The sequence below is a fragment of the Eucyclogobius newberryi genome, unplaced genomic scaffold (genome assembly GCF_026437365.1).
Source record: "Eucyclogobius newberryi isolate DKJ021-1_F unplaced genomic scaffold, fEucNew1.0.hap1 SCAF_19, whole genome shotgun sequence".
Lineage (NCBI taxonomy): Eukaryota > Metazoa > Chordata > Actinopteri > Gobiiformes > Gobiidae > Eucyclogobius > Eucyclogobius newberryi.
This window is the reverse complement of record NW_027315823.1, coordinates 15,931,759-15,956,125: the sequence shown is the minus strand read 5'-3', so window position 1 is coordinate 15,956,125 and position 24,367 is coordinate 15,931,759. Positions and strand designations below refer to the sequence as shown.

Genomic DNA, 24,367 nt, shown 5'->3' with positions numbered 1-24,367 from the left:
CGCTCTTGTTTGCTCTGTGTGTGGGTGCATTCATCGCAATCAGGTAAAATTGTGTGGAAAACAGAAAAAAGACCATCACACATGTCTTTATCTCCAACTACCGGAAATAACTTCACTGTAAGATCAATAGCTGCCTCAATCTTTCTTTGTTGTCATAGCAACAAGCTGATAAAAGCAAGGAGGCAAAGGTCAACAATTGTATTTATGTGAGAAATTGTATGTGCGTCAGAAAACACAAAGGTTATCCAAGTAATTGTGATGAATGAACTGAGTGACTTGCTTTCAGTTGAACATATTTGAAGTGGGGTGAGGGGAGGAGTAAGAGCGCGGTCAGAGCTGCCTCTTTGACGGGAGCTTGCCTCTTTTCTCACTGCCATAATATTTAAATACATTTTGTAATAGTCATAGATTTTGTGTCACTGAAATGAAATCCTGTTTGTTATAATTAACTGGTCTGATAACTGCTTCTTTCTCCCTTCCTTCCTTCCGTCCTTCCTTCCTTTCTGTCTTCCTTTCTTTCTTCCTCTTTCTTTGTTTAGATGTATCTTTTCAGAATCAGAATCAGTGGGGAACTCAATCATTATTCTCTATTCATGGGTTTCAGCTTCTTGTATAGATAATATATTGAGGACTTTTGCCCAATCATTTCAATGCAATACATTTTAGAGAACAGACAGCAAGCAAACCTCCACAATTGTTGATTTAACCAACAAAAACTTAAACAAACAATCAAAACAATTTAACCCTTCTTTCCCTCTTTTTGATAAGGAAATAGATGAATAATAATTTAAAAAAGAGAGACCTCGAAGAGAACCACAGTGAAGGAGAGATTCACTCAAATGTGCCCAGGACTGCTTTCGTTTGCCTGTTCAAAAGATACAATATTTTGCATTCAATTGTTAAATGCCATGGCAACGGGGGTGGATTTCTATCACTCAGAACTCCATGAGTCACAGCAAATGCATGACATGAATTTAGCCGTTCTACACTGAAAAGTTCCTCTCTCATTGCGCTCTCTAGATCGTATTGTTACACATTTAGTTTGTATTTGTAGCATGCAACTGGGCATATAGCAGCAGGGAACCATGCAGCTGGTGTGTTAATCAGGACTGAATATTGGTGTTTAGTGCTGCGATCACTGAAGTAGACCATCTGTGAATCTGAGACCTGCTGCTCAGCCTGGCAGACCTGGATTTTTGTGTGGCCCCAGCATTAGTCCCTCTAACATCAGTGAGAAAAACGCTCTCCGTCCCATTTCCTCAAGCTGCTTAACATACAGTTTAGTAGATATTTCATGACTTGTCTCCCCTAGTTTTGATTTACCAGCTGTTAAAGACCCCTCATTTGATTGTATGCTTTGTTCTGCGCAGCACAGGGTAAATCAGGCGTCAAGATGTATCTGGAAATAATTGAGGGAACTATTAAAGTGCCACGGGTAGATATATGCGGTCAATTTCAATGCTGGAATGTTGCCTGTTTTTCACTTGCCGTCAAGGGTCATACGCAGAAAAGTCTCTACAAGAAACGTAGAAGCTTTACTTTAGTTTAAACTGAGTCATGAAAACAAATAAAAAGACATGTTACAAAGCATTCGTCAGCAGTGCTGCGACGCAGCAAAAAATACAACTTTTCTGCAAGTGATCAGCATTAAGATACACTTGTTACTATGGCAACTTGCAAGAAAGCAGCACTTTTTCTATTGACTCGAAGTGTCGAGGAAATGCTATCGGCTCGAGGCAGGCGGCTTATATCTGAAGAGCCAGGTTGGAGAGGTTTTGACCGTTTTTTGACAGACTGGGGGAACAGACAACATTCGGGTAAATTGGGCTGCGTGCCTGAAGTTCAATTAAAAGCTCCACACTGTGTGCCGGCAGCATATTTGCCAAATGGTGCAAAAAAGTGTAAATCAATCACTGTGCGATATCAGCACTCTGCCTGTCCTTTAGCAAAATTAATAGTCCAGGCCTACTCCATTCTTTAAAGAAATTCTCATTAGCGCAATAGCATCTATCTTAAGCTGACTGGTGGAAGGGGATTGTAAGGTATTGTGAGCACGAGGCGTGGAAGCAGAGCGGTTACACAGATTTTAGTGGGGCCGTGAACCCCAACTACCAGCATTTCTCTTCCTCTTGTGTTGAAGAGCCATTTGTTTTAGTTTTTTTATGTTTTTCCCCCAATCTATTCCACTTGGGTAGCCTAAGGGGGGGCTACAGGTCAAAAGAGCATTATTTTAATTCCATTGACATGATACGCTTGCAGGCCTCCATCTTGTAGCAGTCAGATAACATTTGGCATTTGGTGCTTGAGGCTGATAAAAGAAAGTGTCATAAATTATATGTAAACATTTGCTGTCTTGTCTTTTCTTAAAAAGGAATTCTGTAGGTGTAAACTGCGTGCAGGATATGATACTACTACTTTTAGATGGCAAACTATTTTCTGATTTTACACCAGACATTTCACATTTCTTTCATCAGACTTTTTGTCTGTTGTAACAGCTTGTTTTTCTCAGGCTTGGGACTGGCACAATAAGTACACAGGCATGCAAACTTTATTGGCTAGCATCATTTTGTAGCGAATGTTGAGATGTATTAATATTAAGTTGTACCAAGTGCTTTGACATTCTCCTGTCCTTTTTCCAATTGGTTTGAAAGGGTGAATAAATGTTTGCCTTTTTGCCTGCTTAAGTCATGTCCAAATCGGTGAATCAACTGGACGGAAAGTGTGAATGAGTCAAACGGGCAACAAAGGGGAAGAGGCTTTCCCCGGGGCAGTGCCCAGGACAATGTCAGGTTTGTCTGGCCTGAGTGCACCAACACTAAGCCATTCGGAACTGGCAGCGTGCCCTGGTACCTACCCATCTCCCCCCGGCTTCCAGAACCATCTAGCCCGGAGCACTAAGCATTTGTGCAAAGTTCATAAGGCTTCCCTCTATTTGTGTGGTCATAATGACTGCTCCATCCTGCTGTAGCTCAGAGAGTGCTTCTGAACCATGAGGGCCCCGCGCTTAGAGGCGTGTGAGTGTTCTCACTAACTGACTCTCGCTCTTGTTTTGAAAAGACCAGTGTCCCCAGCTTTAACTTCCAATTGACTTTCTCTCAAGCCTGTCTGCATAGGTAAAATTCAGAACCTTTCAAATAAAATCCTGTGGAGAATGACTGGAATTACAAATTTAATTTTTTTTTTTAAATCAAGTGATCAGTTATAGATATATAGACATCGCACTTTCACTCACAAAGGAGACATCCATTTCTCCATTTCTTGATTTTTTGGACAGAGGCATGTTTTAGTGCAAGATAGCATTTTTACTTTTTGCATTTAGAAAAACCTATGAATAATGTACATTTCCAGATTATTATCATATAAAAACTGTCAGTGCTAGTGGGGCCTGAGAGATAATAACCTTGTTATAAGTGGCTGTAAGTCTTGTGGAAGCAGCCGTGCCTTTGGTTGGTTTTTCACCGTGGTTCCAGCGACATCAGCATAATTCAAGCATGACTCTCCTCCCCCTTCTCATTTTCTGCCTTTCTCGCTGTTAAACCCCAGTCCCAGTCTAGGGTCCACATCATACATCATCCAGAGCAGGCCGCCTTCACTTCCCTCCCCCATGTGCCGTGGGAGAGAAGCTGTTTCTGCTGCCGGACTTATCAACAGTCCGGGCACTCTCTTGTGAATGGTCATCCAGTCAGATCGTGTTCTATTTCTGTGTATTTGAGAAATCTGCTCTCTGTTCAGCGAGGTGTAACAGTACTTTTATCCAACCTGAACGGTAATCAAACCCCGATTTCCCAACTCAATTTTCCCCTTAAACGACAAGAGCGCACTTCAAAGATCCAGCCCACTAATGCTTGATGACAATGAGACGCATTAAGGAGATTGCGGTGTCTGACAGAGGAAGATTGCAACCGAAGCAACACTCCCTCGACAGACTTGCTCACAGCGGGTGATCTATGGTCTACCCCTGCTTGTCTGTTTAATGTTACAAATAAATGCTTTTCAGGTGCACTAAACATCTTTCATGGTGGACCCAGAGGGGGGTGAGATAGAACTTGCATTCCAACACTTTCCTTTTGTGTAGATCCAGTGAATGGGCTTTAGGTCCAGCTTTGTGTCTGATTGTCGGCAGTTTAATGAGCATCTTTGCCAAGACTGCAGGCTTTGGCAACATACGCGACTACAGCGGCCCCCATCTGTATGACACAACACTAAGGGGCTCTTGCAATCGCCTTTGCATTGCACGGATGAGATTTCTTCCAACACGTGCTCATTGCTTCTGGATGTTATTACCTGCAGTGGAATAGTTACTGCCCTCATGGGGACCGGTGCTGAGGATGGACTAAAATCTTGTAAGTATCCTCTTCTATCCAGGGATCGCTGTAAAGCTGTGGCGGCACATTTATGTTCAGCGTGTTTTGGGCTTCCCGTGAGTAAGAAAACCTCTCGGCAACATAGAATGAAAGGTGATCTTAGGCTTTCTCTATAATACTATAATATATAATATCTGGTGTTTTTGTTGTCAGAGAAATTAAAGGTGGTATGGCCGATTTTTTTCAGCAAATTTTGTATCATATTTCCTCGTGGCGTGGATAAATCATTTGTCCTGCCACGTATCAATCATAAAACGCACCTACCGCTCACCTGCAGCCGCGTCAGGCTCGTCCCCACGTTTCCGCGTGCCTAAGCGCATGGATCTATCATAATATAGTTCCCTCAGTGTACGGGGCAAAATGAAGACGGAGAAAGACAGTTCGAGCTGACGCAGAAGTGGACAGAAATCTACGGGAGACGAGCGATGCGATGCGATCCGTTGCGCTGATAAACAAACGCACGTGTGTGTTGTATCAGTCCGCACGGGGGAGTGCAGTCCGCCTGCGTTCTCAAATCGCCGAAAAATCGTCCATACCGCCTTTAAGTGAAGTGCACTATAACTATATAGTTATATTATGGATAATAATAATTGTATATATATATACAATTATTATTATCCATTCATCCATCCAATTCAATATATGGATTAAATATTTAATGTTGTAGCTTCCAATTATTTACTGTAATATATGTATATATTATACACGCTGTATTATGCAAATGTACAAGAAAAAGTCTGAATATAAGTTTTGTTGAGATTGACATACTTTCTTTTTCTTTCACATTGCATAGTGTGCAGTTTGGGTTGATGGGCCATACTTTGCTCTTTTCAAGGTCAAGGAGATACTTGGCGTCCAGTAGATTCACCTATTTTGGCATAAACCTCATTTGCTGCTCGTTCTATGGAAGGGTTCCAGTCTTTCTTGGCAGGTTGAATATTGGTTGGTAAAAGTGGCTTAAAAGAAAGTTCTGATGTTCCTTGAATAATTTTGTATGGTTGAGATATAGTGTGACAGACCTTTTATAGTTTTAATACAAATCCTCATTTAATTACAGTAAGCCATTTTTAGGAGTGAAAATTATTTTAAGTTGACAGGCTTGTGGAGCTAGCTCTGATGTGGCATTGAAATTAAGAAGCTTTACCTTGAATCAAATCAAATCTTAAAGAAATCATTCAAAATGTTTCATGTCCTGCGGAGAACATCCAATCCACGAGTTATTTTTGAAACATTTCATCTTGTGTGTCTGGTCTTCACTTCATGTGATTTGTCTCAACACAACCTGCGTCCGACCCTGGAAGTGACAGAGAACCACCGGAACCCGGCCACATCTCTGACAGCTGCGTCAAACAGCTTCCACTGTAACACTGTCCAGATGCTCACTGTTGCACCAGCAGGAAATCCAAACCAATCCAGGTTCAGAACTGAAATTTGTATTCCACTGAATTTATATGTGACACCTGAAGGAGTGACAAAAGGTTTGAATTTATCTGAAATGTGATTGGTTTGCGCTTGTGCACTTTTGGGACATCAGCAATTGGAAGTTGCAGGCAGAAATAAATTGCCTGAAGGTTTGATGGATGTAAGGATTTGGGATATAAGCCATCGATCATGTCACGCAGAGGCACAGTTGCGTCTGGGGAAATTGCCCGCATCAGTCAGAGCGAGTGAATGAACGTGGAGAGGGGCATGCTGTGTTAGTTCGCACAAAATAATCTTTCCGTCCCTGCAGTCCAACCTGTGAATTCATCTCACTGCCAGCTCCGCAGCCAGGATCACACACTAATGTGATTATTGTCCTGGGCAAGGGCCACTCCTGTGGGACTTCAAAGGCAGCACATCAGAGGAAATATGAAAGTGGAGCTGTAAGCCACGCTGCTGCAGGTGCACTGTACCTTCAGCCACCTCGTACACCTCGCTGTCATTGTGTGCACAGGTTCAAAGTCTACAGACTGTGACGGCAACTGTTGTGTACCTAAGGCAGACAAAGCACTCACGTGGCATGATTTAATGTATCGTCATGCGGCATGGTCTGGCATTGCTGAGATGTACACAACTGTATCTGTAAAAAAAAAACTCTACTTATAAGATCTAATTATAGTATATGCATTTAAACATAAAATGAGGGAATCATCTAAACTAAATTGCTAACAGATTCTACATTATATCATAAACAGCCTTAATTAATTTGTATTATACACTCAACAACAGCATTTAAGTTGTTACATTCAATACACTCATTTATTATAATGATATCTGGTCTATACTTCACAATTTGATTTAGGTTTAGATATATAAAATGTTGATAATAATGTAAATGTTGTTTTGAAGAAATTTGAATATTGTATTATTTATTGTAAAAATAAAGGAAATGCTACAAAAAAGCTGATTAAAAATACAAAGGGAAAATTACTGTTGTAAACGTCCAAATAAGAGTATAAGGAGATATATCTGCACTTTTCTAAATAAATTAACAGACATTTCACATTTGCCTGATTATTAAACCTCATACTAATAGATTTAAAGACAAGTTTTAACACATTCCTGTTGCATTGCCATAGTATTGTTTGACTATAGTTATCGGGATACCAGAAAACCTATCAAGATTTAAATTTTTTCAACATCACCTACCCCTAATTGGGTTCCTACTGTATAATGTATCAGACAGTAATTCAGAGTGTTTTGTTTGCGTTTAATTCCAACACCTATCAACAGAAAAAATGGTCCATTGAAATGTATACCGGTAATGACATTCCTTTTAAAAAATCATATTTTAAAGTGACAGCAGGTTTTACACACAATGCTAATGAGTGGCTGGGGAAAACCTCTTTGTCAATGAAAACAAATTAGTTTCTTTTAGAAAAATCGAGCCTCTTGACAAGCTGAATGATTGAAGAGCTCTCCGGGTGTGCAAATGAAGCGCACTTGTTCTAGTGCTTTACTGGCTGCTCTAATGTCCTGAAATAGCTGAGTGCATGTGGTAGTACAGTGTGTCTGATGGTACAGAAAGGAGAAGGGTTCACTCAGGGTCGTCGGGTGAGTGTTCATTAGGAGATATAGAACACGGGGGCGCTGACCTCACAGTTCATCACAGCAGCTGCCCTGTATCTGTCTGCAGCTCCAGTCCTGCACAAGTGAGAGGCTGCACACATTCATCTATCACTGCATGTGCCTCATCCCTCTCTCCTCTGTCACTTCTCTCCACCTCCTCGGCCCTTCACCCAGACCACTGAAAAATGAACTTGCATTGAACCGTCTCGGCTTCTCAAGTTCATCAAACACAAAGATCCCATTCAATAGTAACTCAAGTGACTAATAGTTCTTTAGCTTTGCTCACTATGTCTCAAATTAAGTGTGGCTACACTGTGATGTTGTACGCTCAGGTCTTTTATCACTTTAAAATGCCAATTTTACAGAGATTTGTATTACTTGTCTTATTACTGTCTTGACAAAACATACGCATATACAATGGTTGAAAGTAACCAAGTACAACAGTAAAAGTACTGTACGTACTGTATTTAGGTATTTCTCCTTAACTTGCATCAATTTGACTGTGGATACTTTTTAACCTGGCTGCAGATACCTGCTGGTATCTGAAATTTCCTCTCCACATTTTTAAACTGGTCTGAAAAGTAAAAGTAGTTTTTTTTTTCCGTATGATTTTTTTAGCATGTTTATGGGAACATCTTGCCTACCATGCTTCTTTTGAGTTTAAACCCCAGCTTTGAGCAAAAAACGTTTTTTTCTTCTGTCCTGTATCTGTACTTTTACTAAAGTAACAAAAACGACAAGCATAATACAATAATGAACATTGATGCTGTACTGCACAATATTTAGAATTGCATTTTGCAGTAAGTCAACCAGTGTGAAATACTACTCCTGGAACCATTTCCTGAACTATCAGAATCAGAAAAAGATGTATTGCCAGTGAACAAAATTCACAAACTAGGAAGTGCTTCAGCGTTAAGGTGCAGCGTAAAAAAATGTTATAATATTATAATTAAAATTATAATATTATAACATTTATCTGTAGTTATGTGCACTCTTTATCCACCTCTCTTATTGTTCAGCCTCTATCATGTTATGAGTGACAGGCAGATTCAACCAATTACAGGAAGTGAACTTTGAGGAAGAAGCAGACACATTTATTTACGTTTTAAGGGAATATGAAGAAGTGTGCATTGAGATAAATTAAAATTGCTCCAAAAAAATGGGACATTAACTTTTAAAATATTGACATTCCTAATTAAAATGTCCTCTCTGATGGTTTTGTGGTTGTGAAAAGTGTCCATTTAAAGTGGACAACAGATATCCATTAAACATTCATGTCTTTTGCTCAAAAGACGTTTCATGTTTGTTTTTGACACTTGAAGTGTTTGACCACTTTTCATTTTTTCCACTATTGATTTTTAAGTTGAGTCTACTGTGCTTGAAGTAGACTTGAATTACACACTGCATGGGGTAAATACATTCAAACAAGCCATTGAAATGCACCAGGAAGGAAACTATTTTACAAAGAGCAAATCCAAGCTTTGTTTTGTTACTTAGCAGTTCTTGTGCGCTAAACGATCCGGAGAGTGCACAAAAAGAATCCAAACGCAATGTACTCATTACCACACATCAGACGCCCCTCGAGTCAATTGGTGCTCAGTGTTAATCAGCTGTTTTAATTGGGGCTGAATGATTAAATGCGGTTCAGTGTGAAGGCATTAACAGCACTGTGTGAAGGGGAGTGGCGGGACTGCAAAGAGAATATTTTAATCCAACCTGACAAGACTTGGATCCGTGTAATCCTTTTAGGGGCTTGTGCCGTTAACATATACAGTAAAGAACCGGCCTGTTGTCTTTGTGTGGGCGTGGAGCAGATGGCAACAGCTCAAGAGACCACTGTAGTGAATGGATCTTAGACCACAGCCGCCGCCGACTACAGCAGACGTCACAGGAGAGCACTTTTCAGGAGGAAACAAGTTTACTGTGGAGGTTTTTATACCAGACTTGAGAATGTTCACAGGAATTTACCTAAAGGTCAAGTGCAGGTGTAAGGGCCATCCAGATGTCTACTGAAAAGTGAGAGTGACTGCCAAGAGGAGATAGAAAATGTGCCAAAAAGCGTTGTAAAGTAAGTGCACATTCATAAGCCTGTTAAACAATGAGGCAATAATTGTGCATTTAAAGGTGTACTAAGTGACTTTTTATATAGCTACTAGACTTACAAGTACACAAACACTAAATGAGTGCTTTATCAACAGTAGTAATGTGACTGTACCATGAGAAGCAGGCAACAAAGAGCATCTGTCAAACACAAACAGACAAAAACAGAACTTGATGATGTCATGTAACTTTTCTGGTAGATGATGCTACCATGTTGTATCCATGGAGATATTAATGTTTAGCCTGGAATGTTTGTTTTTTGTGCTGATAAATATCTTTAAAAAAATGTGTTCTTACTGTGAGCAGGGTTGGCTCTCCACAGATCTAATTCATAATCTGTCCTGGTGGTGTCACCTGCTTGTCTCCATGAAGATAAGTGTATTTTGTGTTATACAGTTAAAAATAAATCTGACAAATGAATAACATCTGAAATGCGCCTTTATGTGCACCATAAAGTGACATAAGATCATTGGTTTTACGGTGCTTCCTCATCATTAGTTTACTCAAAGTTGTATTTTGATCGATGCATGAATGTTTTAGTGATTCTGTATTGTCCTGCAACAGAGCATCCAGTGCTCAGAACATTCCTGTTTTCACCTACCCTCTGTCCCCGCCCACATTCCTGTACTTAGTTGTAATTATTTGATGAAATAAGATTCCAAGTGATACATGAAGAGATCTAAACTGTGACACTTTTCAAAGACGAAAACATGTAAATCACAATCGCAGGAAGTCAGTGGACTTAGTTTTGGATCAATATTTTGGTTTACAATGAACAAAGAGTAAAATGATTTGCCTGTTATATATGATTTATTTGTATAGAAAGTTCACTTCTGGATGTTTTTTTCACTTCATAGCAGTCTGCTCCAGTTTTTCTAAAACAGTTATTTTTCACATCTTGACAAAGAGGGAACTGGAAGAACATTTCAGAATCCAGGCTCTCAAAATTTAGAAAAATGACTTAATCATTTATAATGACAGTTGTTGTGCCAAAAATTAGGTTACAACTGTGTTTCTTCTATTTTGGGAGTAGATTTGATCTTGTTGACAATGCAAAAGTGCTCTATATATGTCACTCCAACAGACTTCAGTGAAGAAGGGCCAAAGAAATAGCCTACATCATTTGCTTTCTCTCTCATGCCCCACTCCACCATCGAAGTTCAGTTCCCCTTGAGCTGTGGCTTTAAGCAAGGTTAGAGTTCATATTGGCCTTCCCACAGCGAGCAGCTTTTAACCTCCTGCCAACTTCATCAATCTCACACCGCTGTGATCGCCGCTGAAAGGGGCGGGATTAAGAATAGCCTGGTGCTCTTTAAATCAGTCCAGCCTGAGGGGGCCTATAGACTTGTGTGATATAGATCCAGTGGGCAAGTATATTCCCGACTTCTCCACGGACAGCAACGGCCACACACGCTAAGCCCCATGTGCACCAGATGGCCAGAGTCTTCAATGAGTGTTTAGCCAAGGGCGAACGAATCGAATCAAAAGCCAAATGATCAAGCACAGTTGGAGTAAAGTGTAATCCGTCTAGACTTAATGTGATGAAATATGACAGAATAAATACAAATCAGGGCCTTGGAAGTGTTTTGACATTGGTAATAACTTATAACTTGTCCTAAATCTAAACGAATAAATGTTGGAAATACTAAAAACATCTTAAAAAGGTGTCAGTAGTGATACAAATTCAAATAATTTAGTAAATTTGAATGTTGTAAAATCAACATTATATTTAAATCTGTCTCTATTTGTTTGGTTGTCCAGAGTCTACACATACATAGAAAGTTATTGCACAGTTATTTGCCATAGTGACTGTGAATAAGACCCTTCATCCAACACTTTTAGCGTCATACAGTTGTATTTCTGTGTTGTATCGTCACCTGACCGAGTTTCAATGTTTCTAACCACGCTGTTGCAGTGCACGTTTTCATTCTTCATTATTATAAGTCTCTTCACATGTCTCAGATCATCAAGTGGAATGGAGAGTGATATAATTTTAAGATAATTGTGTTTTCTGCACTAAGCTAAAGGAGATTTTAGCCCTTCTACCTAGCTCTATGTTGTACTTTAAAAAAAAGAAAGAAAAACATGCTCTTTTGCAGGTTGTTAAAAATGCAGAAATCTTCTTTCACACATGGCCTATCATCAAGAGAATAAATGTTAGACTTCATTATTCAGATTAAGCCTTAAAAGAAGCCAATCTCGTGAGCAAAGCACAAGCCAATTAGCCTAAAGCACTTACTGTACATCGGATTGAATCTGTTTAGCAACATAAATCCTCATGTGGGAAACAAACAGAAAACAAAAGCCGCCCCCCGGCATCTCCCCTATGACTTTTAACACCAGGCCATGTATTCTGCTCTTTGACGGTAAAATTAATTGGTTTGAATTGTGATTGAATATTCACGATAATGTTCAGCGCAATTCTCTGAGAGTCTTTTGAGATGTTGCAGGTGGGAGGTCAGAGGTGAAAGGTCGTGAGTCAGCACTATTAGTCATAAGAGGGCACACTTTGATCTGTAAACAGGCATGTGCTGATTTCTTGGAATCACTTTGTTCAATTAAATCAAAAGGACTGGAAAGCAAACAGTAACGTATTCGGTGTTTATCCAGAAACACACGTTCATACTAAGTTATGCTTGTTTCATACATGTTTAAACTTATAATAACGAAACATTTAAAAAAAAAAGGGTTCTTTAACAGTTAGTTATTTCATTCTCTTTTGCATAATTTAGTCAATGTCTGCATAGTATAGTAGCTAAGAAGTTAAATTCATCAATCCAACGATACAATAGAGTCCCAGAGTGACTTTAGAGCTAGAGCACAGTTGACTGCACGTACAAGAGTTAGAATAAATCATCCGTCACTGCTGTGAAATAAAACACTAAAAACCACAAGTCTTTGATATCAGTTAGATTCAACCCCCAATGCAGAATAGTTGCACATTTTGGCTTTGTTGTGGTGAAATTAGACCGTTTCCGTTCTATGACTCCCTCCGTCTTATAATGTGTATGTTTTTTTTTTAAACAATTAAACCCCTTTGTGCTTTTGAGCTAATTGCTCCGTAGTGACCCGGTGAGCTGGGTCATAGCCAACAAGAAGAACTAATGACCTGATACCGCAGGGGTCTGGTGAAGAGACGAGACACCACAGACAATGCGTTTGCAGCTCTCACTTCTTCCACATACGGAGCCGAGGGGCCAGTTTCACAAAGGGGCCCCTTTTAAAGGAATATAAATGGCTGTTAAATGGGTTATTCCACGGTGCTGCACAGATCTTGAGGTGACTATTAAGCTCTATTAACATGGTTGCCCAAAGAAATGCTGACCGGATGCTGACCTGCTCACCTTAAGGTGAATCAATTAGTTTTATGGCTGGATTAGCCTAATTTCAGTCATGACATATGTTCTTTTATCCTTTTATTATACGGGAAGGTAACTTCAAAGAACCTGTAGGAACATTTTAACTCCATGCCCATTCTTATTCAATTAAAACGCACGTACAGAAGTCCAGATACTGGGCCAGGGTTTTGGTCAGTTTTAGATTATTTTATAGAGCATAAAACAAGCATCATGTCTTTTACTATTACTTTGTTTATATTTTTATCTCTAGTTTTATACAGCTCAAGAAATATTTAAGGATAACAGTTTGGAAATTACAGGAAGTAGTGCTTAGTTCTAAATCATTTGTCATCAATAAGCCACATTCCATAAAAAATGCAGGGACAACAGTTATTCTTACAGTTAAAACTACCATTTAACTTAAGTTTATAAGGTATTTTTATGTATCAAATCCAAACTATTGTTTATTTCATATCGTTTAGGCCCTTGTATATATATATGGTTATATATATATCTTCTTTTTTTCTAAAAGGTTAAATGTTATCATTGTCACTTTTTTAACCTTTTAACCTGCCATACGCACTTTCACCATAATATTCACAACTCTCCCAATATAAGGGCGTGTCTAATCTGAGAATCAAACTGAGAGTCCAATGTGATCTTTTTCCAGTGACACTTCTGTGGACCTACACATGTGTACCACAGCTGTATATGTGAGTGCAGACAGTATAATCCATCTGTTATCCTTCATGCACCTCTGGAATTTATATTAGCAGTACACGTAAAGCATTCCTCTCCTGCAACGTTAGGTTTTGTGTTATTTTTATCAGGAACAAGCAGGCACCCATTACACAGTTGTATTTCGACTTTGATGCTTATTTTGAGACAAATCTTGGACCGAATTTTAGAAATACCGGTAATTCGTTCCCCATTTCCCATGCTCTGAAATAGCGAACACCTGCCACTCATTATACCACAGCACCCCTTTCATTATCATCATGTATTTATTTATTTATTTATTTCTGTTGTTGCTTGGCTTTTCTTGCGACACACATCTGCAGACATCAAACCAGAAAACTGCTTGAGGTCCCGCGGGAACTCATGATAGGACTCCTTTAATGTGAAGCCTGTTGATGAGAAGGGGAAAGTGTGGCAGTCGTAGTAAATGGCTGGCTGAGCAGAGAGCAGGCTCCCAGTCACGAGGGATTTGTTGTGTTTGGGGTTTTTGCCATACTGTCTGCCAGCGTGTGGGTGGATTCATGGGGTATTCAACGTCTGCTTTTTTGTGTTTTTCCTTCTCTCTCTCTCTCTCGCAGGTACCGAACATTCAGCCCTGTGCCACAGAAATGAACTGAAGACGTACTTGGAGATCTTTGTGGAGAACATCTGACACCTGAGCAGCATGGGTCTACAGAGGAGACGGGACCCAAGGATGGGATTAGGCCTGGTCCTCTGCGTTTGTGCCTTTTATATGACGTCAGCCTTTGAGATCCCTCTGGAAGGTGAGCGAGCGCTAATGTCATGCAGCATTTTGAATACGTAAGAACAATATGAACAATGGAAACAGGTGGATATTTCAATCACAATAGCTTTCTAGGAAGGAAAATGCAAATTATGCTACTAAATATTTAATACCTGAATAGATAACAAAGCATGTATTAATTGGGCTGCAACTAATTGTTAGCAGTAAATTGGTCAGCTGTCATACAATGTTTTTTTGTGTACATTGATATTCTTTTCTTTTGTCTTTTTGCTGTTTTGTTGAAGTATTATTACTGTTTTTGCTATTACATGTCCTTTAGCTTGTGTTTTAGAGACTGTATAATCCAGTTTGTGATAGCAGTAGTATCAGTGGGATGGAACGATTCTCAAAGTAGGTTTGATACTCAATACTTCTGTCTCTATAATAAACTAGGAACGGGTTAATGTTCCCGTTCTTTTGCAGACAGAGGAAGTAAACAACAGACTTACTGCAGCTATATTCCAACAGAGGAAGGTTTTATCTTTCTGTCACTTTATATTTTACTTAAATCAAACAAGGAATGACTAAAATATGAACTTTGAAAGACCTAATTGCTTATAGACTTCATGCAATTGTAATTTATTGAAAAATTCTGTTTTATTAAGAATTTTAATTCCACGGTGCACAACAGCTTTTAAATTAACGTTTAAAGTTTTAGCAAACAAACTCAAAGTAATATCAAAATTGTGACCATGTATTGAGACATAAATCAATACAAGTATCGTCCCATAGTCTGCAATTATTTTAGTAGTTGATTAATCTCAATTATTAGCCCTTGTATCAAAGGGTTACTTCTAAAAACCTCATAATACATCATCTTAGGCTTAAAATCAATATTAAGAGACATTAAGCCTGCCATCTAATCATCTTGCAGTGAAATTGCTATTACATTACATTAGTCAATATTTCACCAAAGAGGGAAATGCATCTAAACTAATGGTGCATTATATTTGTATCCAATCTGTGTTATGAAAACTAATGTTGTCCCATTTAATTGAGGCTGAATCTCACAGGAAGACATTACAACAATCGAATTTGAAAACATGTTTCACAATAACATCATTGGGGCAAATGAATGCTGTAAATCCACAGTGAAATGAGGGAATATCGACATAATGGCCAGTAAACAGCACATTAACAGGAAAGGTTAAATATTTAAGTGCTCGCGCTCAGAAAACAGTTCCTCTGCTCAACTTGAAGAGCCTTTATAAGTCTTGAATCATTAATGGTTGAATAAATCTTGCTGGTGAATATTACCGGCATAGAGGCTTGTGTGAATGGAATATATTTACAGCTATTATCGTGTTTGAATCTCATGTTTCTGCTGTTCCCTTTGTGCTGGATCTGCTCCCATCCCAGTTTCCTTAGTAACGCATACAACCTCTGCTTCTAAATTATTCACCAATATCTCTGAAGGGCTTGGTAAAAACACATCAAACAGGTCTTTTGCAGACACTTACACATTTTCGACTGTCTTGAAGTTTTAAAGATATCTGAATATGCTCATTTAGATTTGAAATGGGGCTTTGTGATCCCCAAAGAGAACTGACTGATGATGTTTTGTTTCTCCCTCGATGCGGCGGACTGTATAGTTTTAAGTCGTGTAAACAGTAAGTGGACTCGGCCGTGTTGTAGCTGTATTAGCGCCTCTTAATCTCTCTGTCTCTGGCTCATTGTTGGCCAGAGATTTACTTTCTGCCATGTGTTAGATTCGAGTCTCGTGTGTCATCAATCACAGCCCCATAATATTCCAGATTTAAGCTCATTTACGTTCTCATTCTGTTACTTTCATTCCATATACTATACTTCCACGTGGGGCTGAAGAAATTGTTGGTCGACTTAAGATATGGCCTCAATTAAACGGGGCAGAGCATGAAACTGGCAAAAGGTCTTAAAACCTTTTAGTATCTCGATGATTTAAACATGTATCAACCCAAATTGCACTCACAGGACTATAATCGCATGGAGTTTATGCAAAAACAAAGAGAAGTATAAAGAGAAGTACTAGAACAACAGTGTATTGTTCATACTACTTGTCGTTCATTTATTTGATTGAGCTCATGTCAGTCCTGACTTGGTTTGGGCCTGTTCTAGTCCAGTTTTAGCTTCAGGTTTAGTCATTATGATGTGGTGAATGTGAAGTGTGAACTCACCCTTAAACGTATGATACTCGTGAAATGCAGCAAAGTACACAAGTAAAAGTACTGTCCTTAATTAACTTGCATACATTTGACAGTGGATACTTTTTACTTTCTACTTACTTCACTAAATCATTTATCTGTACTTTTTGCTCCAATAGATTTTTCCCTGGACTGAAAAGTAGAAAGTATTTTTCTTATGGTTTGAGAAGTTAGAATATATATTTTGTGGAATTGTGCCAAAAGTTTTTTAGTTCAAGTCAAACAAAAATGTAGTCTATAGGCAACATAAAATTCGCAGCTTTGTAAAATAGTACATACATTTTTTGAACAGTTACATTCAAATTTTCACATAAGTAGATTTGTATGTGCTTCTTATACTTTTGCTCCTGTATCTGTAGTTTTACAGTACTTAAGTAACAAAATTGAGATGAACAAAACTGCATTTTAATGGGAAATTGATGTACTTCATGCAAGGTTTAGGAATGTTTTAAAACTAACATCCACCTTTACATTCTACAACAGTAACCTAAAACCCTCACTAAAAAGCTGTAAAGTTGCTTGTTAATGACTTTTTCACCTTTGCAATTAGATTTGTGATTTATATTAAGTTCAAATCAGGATTCATGGACATACTGTATGTACAAGAACAATGAACAAACTGCATTTGGGATTTGAACACAACGAATCTTGCATCACTAGTCGTGCATTTCATAAAAAACTGTGCCTCCAATATAAGCAGGGGTAATTTAGAGGGGTTCGGCCTGGGGTCTATAGCAGCTACTTTGAATGTGCTTTGGGGGACATCCTTCACCAGCCTCATCACTCTGAGTCAAAACACTAACAGACAACCATTCACCCAGTCACTCATCATTCTTTCCCTTTTTGGCATGAGCGTACATAACACCGTCCTCCTTGATTTTGATTAATTACATGCAAACATAGCATGGTTTTAATGTAGTCAGAAGCCATTTAGGGTCATGAACTTGAGCAGTAGTGCCATTTGAATATGTGAAGGCTGTTTTGATTCTCACCGTTTGTCACATTTGTGTGTCTGCGGCCCAGTCGAGCAGCTGCCCACCATCACAGACCAGTCTCCCAGCTCTCTTATCGCCTTCCCTTTTGATGAGAGCTTTTCCGTGACGTGTGAAGCCAAAGGGAATCCTGCGCCAGAGTGAGTACACAAGCATCCTTTTACACAAGAGTAAGAGGGAACTGACACTTGTTAGCCGCCGCATGCCTTCAACACTCTGAATAAACTTGTTGCGTTAAACTTGTTAGCAGCCTGTTGAGCTCGGGCTGAAAATGAGCACGCTACAGACGGCTTTTAACATGTCAATACCGGCTTTGTTTTGTAGATTCAGATGGACAAAGAATGGGCAAGAATTCGACCCTTTTCAAGACCCCCGGCTCATGAAAGAGGAGAATTCTGGGACTTTTGTTATACCCAATAATGGAAACCTTACTGAGTACCAGGGCATGTACCGCTGCTTTGCCTCCAATAAGTTAGGGACTGCCATATCAACGGAGATCGAATTCATTGTACCCTGTGAGTACTGAGATGTCTGTTATAATGACTCTACCTTTCTATTGTGAATTTCCTATTGTAGTGCATTTGGCAGAAAGTCTGTGAGTCTACTTAGTATATATATATATATATATATATATATATATATATATATATATATATATATATATATATATATATATATATATATATAGTACTGAAACTGCTCATGCTACTGCTCTCCAGCCTCTCCATCATTTCCTTTGGTCCATTTTTCATTTTGTGCTCAAACTCACAACATATATTTTCTAAGAAAATCCCCTCCAGAGGGGACTTTGATTTGGCTGTGCTTCAACTGCAGTGACAAGTCATACATCGCACAAACTGTGATGCCTGTTTTATTTCTGCTGTCCAACAGCTCAGCAGTGGAAGCAATTGGTTTCCACTCTAACTCCAGTCACCGTTGCAAGCCTGCATACAGTGCTTATACTGCCATCTACTGGACAAACTTTGCAGCAGGCAATGTTCATTGTTATACTTTTCTTTTTTTCAACAGACGTTCCGAAGTTTCCAAAAGAAACAATTGAACCACTTAAAGTGGATGAAGGACAAGCTTTTGTTTTGCGATGTGAGCCACCCAAAGGGATCCCCCCTCTGCAGATCTACTGGATGACTATCAGTGAGTCATGAGTCATGCTGATGTTTATTGTCCATTTACAAATAAAATGTTGTCATTTTTATGTACACACTGATTTATTTATCAATCGATCCAGTATTCGAATAGCAATTTACATGATTAAGTCTAAGAAATATGAGCCAATGTTTATATTTGTGAACATTTGTGAATGCTGTGGAAATTCCTCTTAACAGGTTTCATTTAGTCTGCATCCAGCCTCTGCATCCTGTAAAGAAACCTATTCAATACTGTCATTTTCCAACAATGTGCGCCTTCGTCTGTGTGCTCAGATCTCCAACACATAGAACAGGATGAACGAGTGTCCATGGGTTTGAATGGAGACTTGTACTTTGCTCATGCTGAGGAGAAGGACAGCCGAAGAGACTACTGCTGCTTCGCCTCTTTCCCCAGGATCCGCACCATCGTTCAAAAGACCGCCATGTCTGTCAATGTCCAGACAAGTATGTATCACCCCTTTCCACTTAAATCCACCATTTTTATCACCTATCACATTTTCATTCAGCATTCCCACGCCTCCAGGGTGTATTTACTGTCTTGTGTATTCAGAATGCTTTGTTGTTGTGACTTTATTGTGCTGTAAGTCATTCATCCTTATCATATTCATGGTTTTATTTTTATCCCATTCACCTCCATTTCAGACAAAGCAAAAAGTGGCCTATTTCCAGATGCAGGTAAGATGTACGGTGGAAAAGATCTATAACTTTAGAAATATATAACCTAATCACAGTGTCAGAGTTCAAAATACTAGATTTGTTTCAATATAAATTTAACATTCATGTTTAATACACTTAATTAATGCTCCAATCGTTTTACAGCAAATGCAATCCGTGAGAGACGGCCCTCTCTTCTGACGCCCTCTGGTGTCAAATCAGAACTAGTGCTGGTCAAAGGAGAGGACATACATTTGGAGTGTATTGCAGAGGGATTGTAAGTTTTAATATGTTTAAGTGTTCTATGTAAAATGAAAGATAGATCAAATCAAATAAAACTCACGATGTGTTTTGCTTCTGTCTGTAGTCCAACTCCACAAGTTGAGTGGTTTAAAATAGGCCATGAACTTCCTGAGAAAGCCTCGGTGGAGAATCATGGGAAATTGTTGGTGGTGTCCAGAGCTGAGCAGGAGGATGGTGGAAAGTACATGTGCAAGGCCAAGAACGGTCTGGGAGAAGCCACGCATTACTTCACCGTCATCGTGGAAGGTAAAGTTAACATTATAGGAGTCCAGGTTTTGAGGGCCTTGATCCTCATTTCTTTTCAGGTCAGATGGATTTGCGAACAATTTTCTTTTCTTAACATACATTGGATACGATTAGAAAGTTGCAGTTGCATGGAGTTTTGTCAAAGTACTGGCTACAGACTGATTATTATTGACACCACATTTTCTGCAAGATGCTTTACTTGTGTAATATTTATGCTTCTCTCAGAGACATTCATCACTGCCGTTTGTTCCTTTGTTTTCAGAACCTCCAGAATGGGCGTTTGAACCGCAGAGTCAGCTCAGCATGGTAGGATCAGACGTGATCTTGAAATGCTCCGCCAGCGGGACGCCTCAACCCTCTGTGACATGGAGAGTGAACGGAGAAGCCCTCGATGGTATTAATGTTGTCAACAATTCCAATTCAAGCGTCCAAGAGAGGTTCAAACTGAGAGAGACAGGGTACAAGCTCAAAGGATCTAGGGTTTTACAGAGAGTAAATGCAAGAACTTACTTGAAAAGCAGATGTATCTCTGTTGGAGGAGTTTGTAAAAGTGTTGTATTTGCTCAAAACTATCTGAGCCATGTGACAATCTTAGCTCAGTTGAAATAAATAGTTAGCTGATGTGTTGCCATCTTGAAAGTCATATTTTATGTTATAGGTTTAGGTAAAATAAATGTTAAAATGTTAAACAGCCTAAACCCTTTCAGTCAGTAAAACGTGTGTGTGTTTGTGTATGTTTTCTTTGCCTATTAACCACAGAAAAATGAACTAACTGACTAACAATTGTAAGTAAACCAATTCAGTAAAGTAAGTAAAATTCAGATCAACAAAACAAAGCAAATAAACTTTAAACTCCTTAATAGCAAAACTTCTGCAAGGGAAAAAAGTTTAAATTAACTTCCTTCCCAGCGATTACATTCAGACTTTCCTTTTCCCATCAAACTTCAAAGATATTTACAGTGACAAGACTTTCCTCCATATCAGACGACATGTCAAGGTAATTATATCATCTCTTACCTATTCTTTGATACAGAAGAAACAAGAAAACTATTCTACCAAAGAAGATAAGATGATCATTATTATTCTATTATTTAAAACTCACATATTCATTACTTTCATAAATCCTAAATCCCGTACAAAAAACATTTAAAACAGTATCTCTGAACTTCATGCTGTGAATACTGCCTGTACAGAAATGGACATGAAATAACATATCAAATCGTCAATTGACCATGTGTGCTTTCTTGCAGAGTCCCCATTACCCAACAGAAGAGTTCTTGGTGACACAATAGTTCTCCACAACGCTAAGGAGTCCGACAGTGCGGTTTACCAGTGCGAGGCGTCGAACAAACACGGCAGCCTGCTGGTTAACGCAAACATCATGATTATGAGTAAGTCCGTGCGTCATTTAAACCTTCAGCCCACTTAACACAACGCGTACGCTGCTCATAAAACACTTCGTTTCACAAGTTTCTGAAGGAAGACGCTGGCTTTGCACTTTTGTCTTCTGGGATAACACTGCTGAGTCACGTATCAAAGGAGAAAGATGCCATCGATGTCGGTTATGTGCCTCTGAAGTAGTTTTGGGCCTGGGGAAGGTGGTGGAAACGCTGTGTGCATCCTTCGCTTTCTCTCTCCCCGTAGCAACACAACCATTCACTGCCATTTTTATGCTAACACGTTTTCTCCAAATCCAAGCTGATTTCGTTGCAGCAAGAGTGGCGTTTCTGGGCTTTAGAATTGTGCCGAAATAAAAAAAGAGAGATGGAATATGGTTTGTGTGTGGCATGAATGTGTGAAGTCCGACGCAGGGTTTAATAGAGCAAGACACTCTCTGAATGCCAAGTCCCAGCTGCTTCCTCCGTAAACAATTATGAATGACAGCAAATTTTAAATGAGGACATGGCTCGAACTGATAAGGAACAAATGCTTGCCTCTTTCAGCATTATGTTTGTTTATGCTTTTATTTCCCTTCAGTTTTGACAGCTTTCTGACAGCGTGAATGGGAACGTTAAATGCATCTAACAAAGAAGTAAAATGTTGACTGTAATTCCAGAAAAGCATACGGTAATTGTTGAGTTTATCGACAAAATGTGACGAAAGTTTTCAAGATTTGTGTTTGGCAAATGAGTTTTAGTTTAATTTGGGTTCATTTTTGCCTGTTTGCTGTAGGCAACTGAGGGATCACACAGATTCTCAAGGATGTTTTGTAAGATATTTTTAAGGATAGTTCAATGACATTATATAAAAGTATGTGCTGTATTTGGCTATTTTTAATCCATCAGAGATTCTTGGCCCCAGATTTTTGGTGGTAGAGAATTTACTGCCTCATTATTAAAAGGGGTGAATCTTTGGGCTGTGCAAGTGTATTTAATCTAATGACAAAAATCCCCACAGATTTTTTTTAATTGTTAAACGTAATATACACACATCCCTCACTAAAAGATTTACAGAAGTACAATCCTTCCATTGTGATTGATGACTTGTTTCTGTGCAGATCTTCCTCCCATGATTCTGACCAATGAGGGAGAGGATTACTCAGCTGTGGAGGGGAAGGGGGTCATCATGCACTGCGACGTCTTCAGCTCTCCTCCGGCCACCGTCACGTGGTAAGTGCTCAGTGGTCACCAGTAGATGGCAGTAAATCTAAACTAACTGCTGATGCTCATTGTGCAGACAATTACGAGTCTGTCTTTGATTTGTTTCATCACTTTCAATCTTCATCAAGTTGTATTTACAGTATTCCTCTAATTAGAATTAGATATACGAGACCTTAAGACACATGTTTGGTACATGTTTAATGCAAACAAGAACCATATCTTAATCATTTTTGACCAAAAAATGAAAATAAAAAAGTCTAATATGTTTTTTTTGATGACCATTTCTATTATTTTAACACATAACAAAATACAAAGGACTAAAAACCGACATACATATTATTTATTGTAATATGAATGTATGTATGTATTATTTATTTATTGTGTCTTTAAATAAATATGTAATTATGCTTTTGATTCATACCACAAAGACAAGTTAAGGACAGAAGGTGAATCTAGAAGTCGAAGGACATTTAAATAAATAAGACCCATAAACATATATTTTATACAGTAAAAAATCACCTCCCCTCAAGCCAGTTTTCCTAACCTTGCTCGATTTGTTTAACCCATTTTACCCTGCTGCTATGAGAAACGTCACCACTTTCCGCTCTCATTGGTGCCTACACCAGATATTCCCGGATGTTTCAAAACATTTGTAAAGTGTATCGCTCTATTTCCCTCGCCCGCAGGAGCCGAGACGACTCCTTTGAATCCGTGAACGGCCCTCGATTCTTTGTGCACGACAATGGCTCTTTGGAGATCTACGAAACTGACAAGGATGACGCGGGACAGTACACATGCTACGCCAAGAACGTGGAGGGATCATCTGCCATCGACGCCAGGCTCTCTGTTAAAGGTAAACTGCTTTTGGACATACGCTCTAAGTATTTGCTTCAGCCCGCAGTCCTTGAAATGTAACTAATGCCGTTGTGCCAATGGAAGATCCCACAAGAATAGTGGCGGGCCCAAAGGAGCAGCAGATCTTAATAGGTACCTCGGCGCAGCTCTCATGCCTGGCAGAGTACGACAAGTCCTTCAGCAACGACTTTGAGCTCCTGTGGGAAAAAGATGATATGGAGATAGGCCTGAACTACACTGACAATCTAAGGTAGGAGAGCAGAGTTTTCGCGCCGCTCTTTCAGTCTTGGCTGGATTGCGGTTTCGCGTTTTGTCAATCAATACTGCGTCTGTCTCCCATCTTCCTGTCAGCAGATACTTAGTGGAGGAGGGAGTTCTTCATATTATCAATGTGAGCCACAGGGATCTGGGACTGTACAGATGTGTGGCCAGGACGCCGCTCGACCAGGATACAGCCTCGGCCTGGCTCACTGTCTTAGGTGAGGAAAGACACCAATTATATTCATGCCGCAAATGATCAGAATGACATTTGAGTCTCCAAAGTGTGTTTTTCTGTGACTGTAATACTGTGAGTTATGTCATATTTCTGGTGGAATGTGGAGATATTTAGGGCTGTCAGTGGCTTAGTCGATTAATCGATTGAAGCTGTCCTAGTCAACCAAAATGTTTATTGGTCAAGTAATTATTTTATTGGTATTGGAAAATATATGTATTGAGCGGTGCTGCCCGGTGGTCGAGTGGTTAAGGCACAGCAGGCGTATGTCGGGCTCCAGGTGCAGGTGCATGTCCTCCCTTCTCTCTCATCCCCATTTCACACAACTTTCCAGTCAATAAAGCCTACGGGCACAAAAGATATATATATATATATATATATATATATATATATATATATATATATATATATATATATATATATATATATATATATATATATATATATATATATATATATATATATATATATATATATATATATATATATATATATATATAAAA

At 39.1% G+C, this 24,367-nt stretch overlaps 1 protein-coding gene across 9 annotated transcripts in view; it reads left to right on the top strand.

The window, feature by feature from the left end:
- The window catches only part of chl1b (cell adhesion molecule L1-like b), a 73,474-nt gene that overhangs the window by 25,013 nt on the left and 24,094 nt on the right, over positions 1–24,367 (top strand). For 5 of the 9 annotated variants that reach the window (XM_072451883.1, XM_072451885.1, XM_072451889.1 and 2 more), the window contains exons 2-15: positions 14,170–14,355; positions 17,579–17,687; positions 17,872–18,062; positions 18,577–18,699; positions 18,987–19,157; positions 19,356–19,388; positions 19,533–19,644; positions 19,735–19,916; positions 20,179–20,310; positions 21,167–21,307; positions 22,414–22,525; positions 23,203–23,369; positions 23,456–23,621; positions 23,723–23,850. In XM_072451883.1, coding sequence (XP_072307984.1) covers positions 14,256–14,355; positions 17,579–17,687; positions 17,872–18,062; positions 18,577–18,699; positions 18,987–19,157; positions 19,356–19,388; positions 19,533–19,644; positions 19,735–19,916; positions 20,179–20,310; positions 21,167–21,307; positions 22,414–22,525; positions 23,203–23,369; positions 23,456–23,621; positions 23,723–23,850 — 1,867 coding nt within the window. In that variant the 5' untranslated portion in view covers positions 14,170–14,255. The remainder of the gene's footprint in view (positions 1–14,169; positions 14,356–17,578; positions 17,688–17,871; positions 18,063–18,576; positions 18,700–18,986; positions 19,158–19,355; positions 19,389–19,532; positions 19,645–19,734; positions 19,917–20,178; positions 20,311–21,166; positions 21,308–22,413; positions 22,526–23,202; positions 23,370–23,455; positions 23,622–23,722; positions 23,851–24,367) is intronic. The other 4 variants (XM_072451884.1, XM_072451890.1, XM_072451886.1 and 1 more) reach the window with 3 other exon arrangements.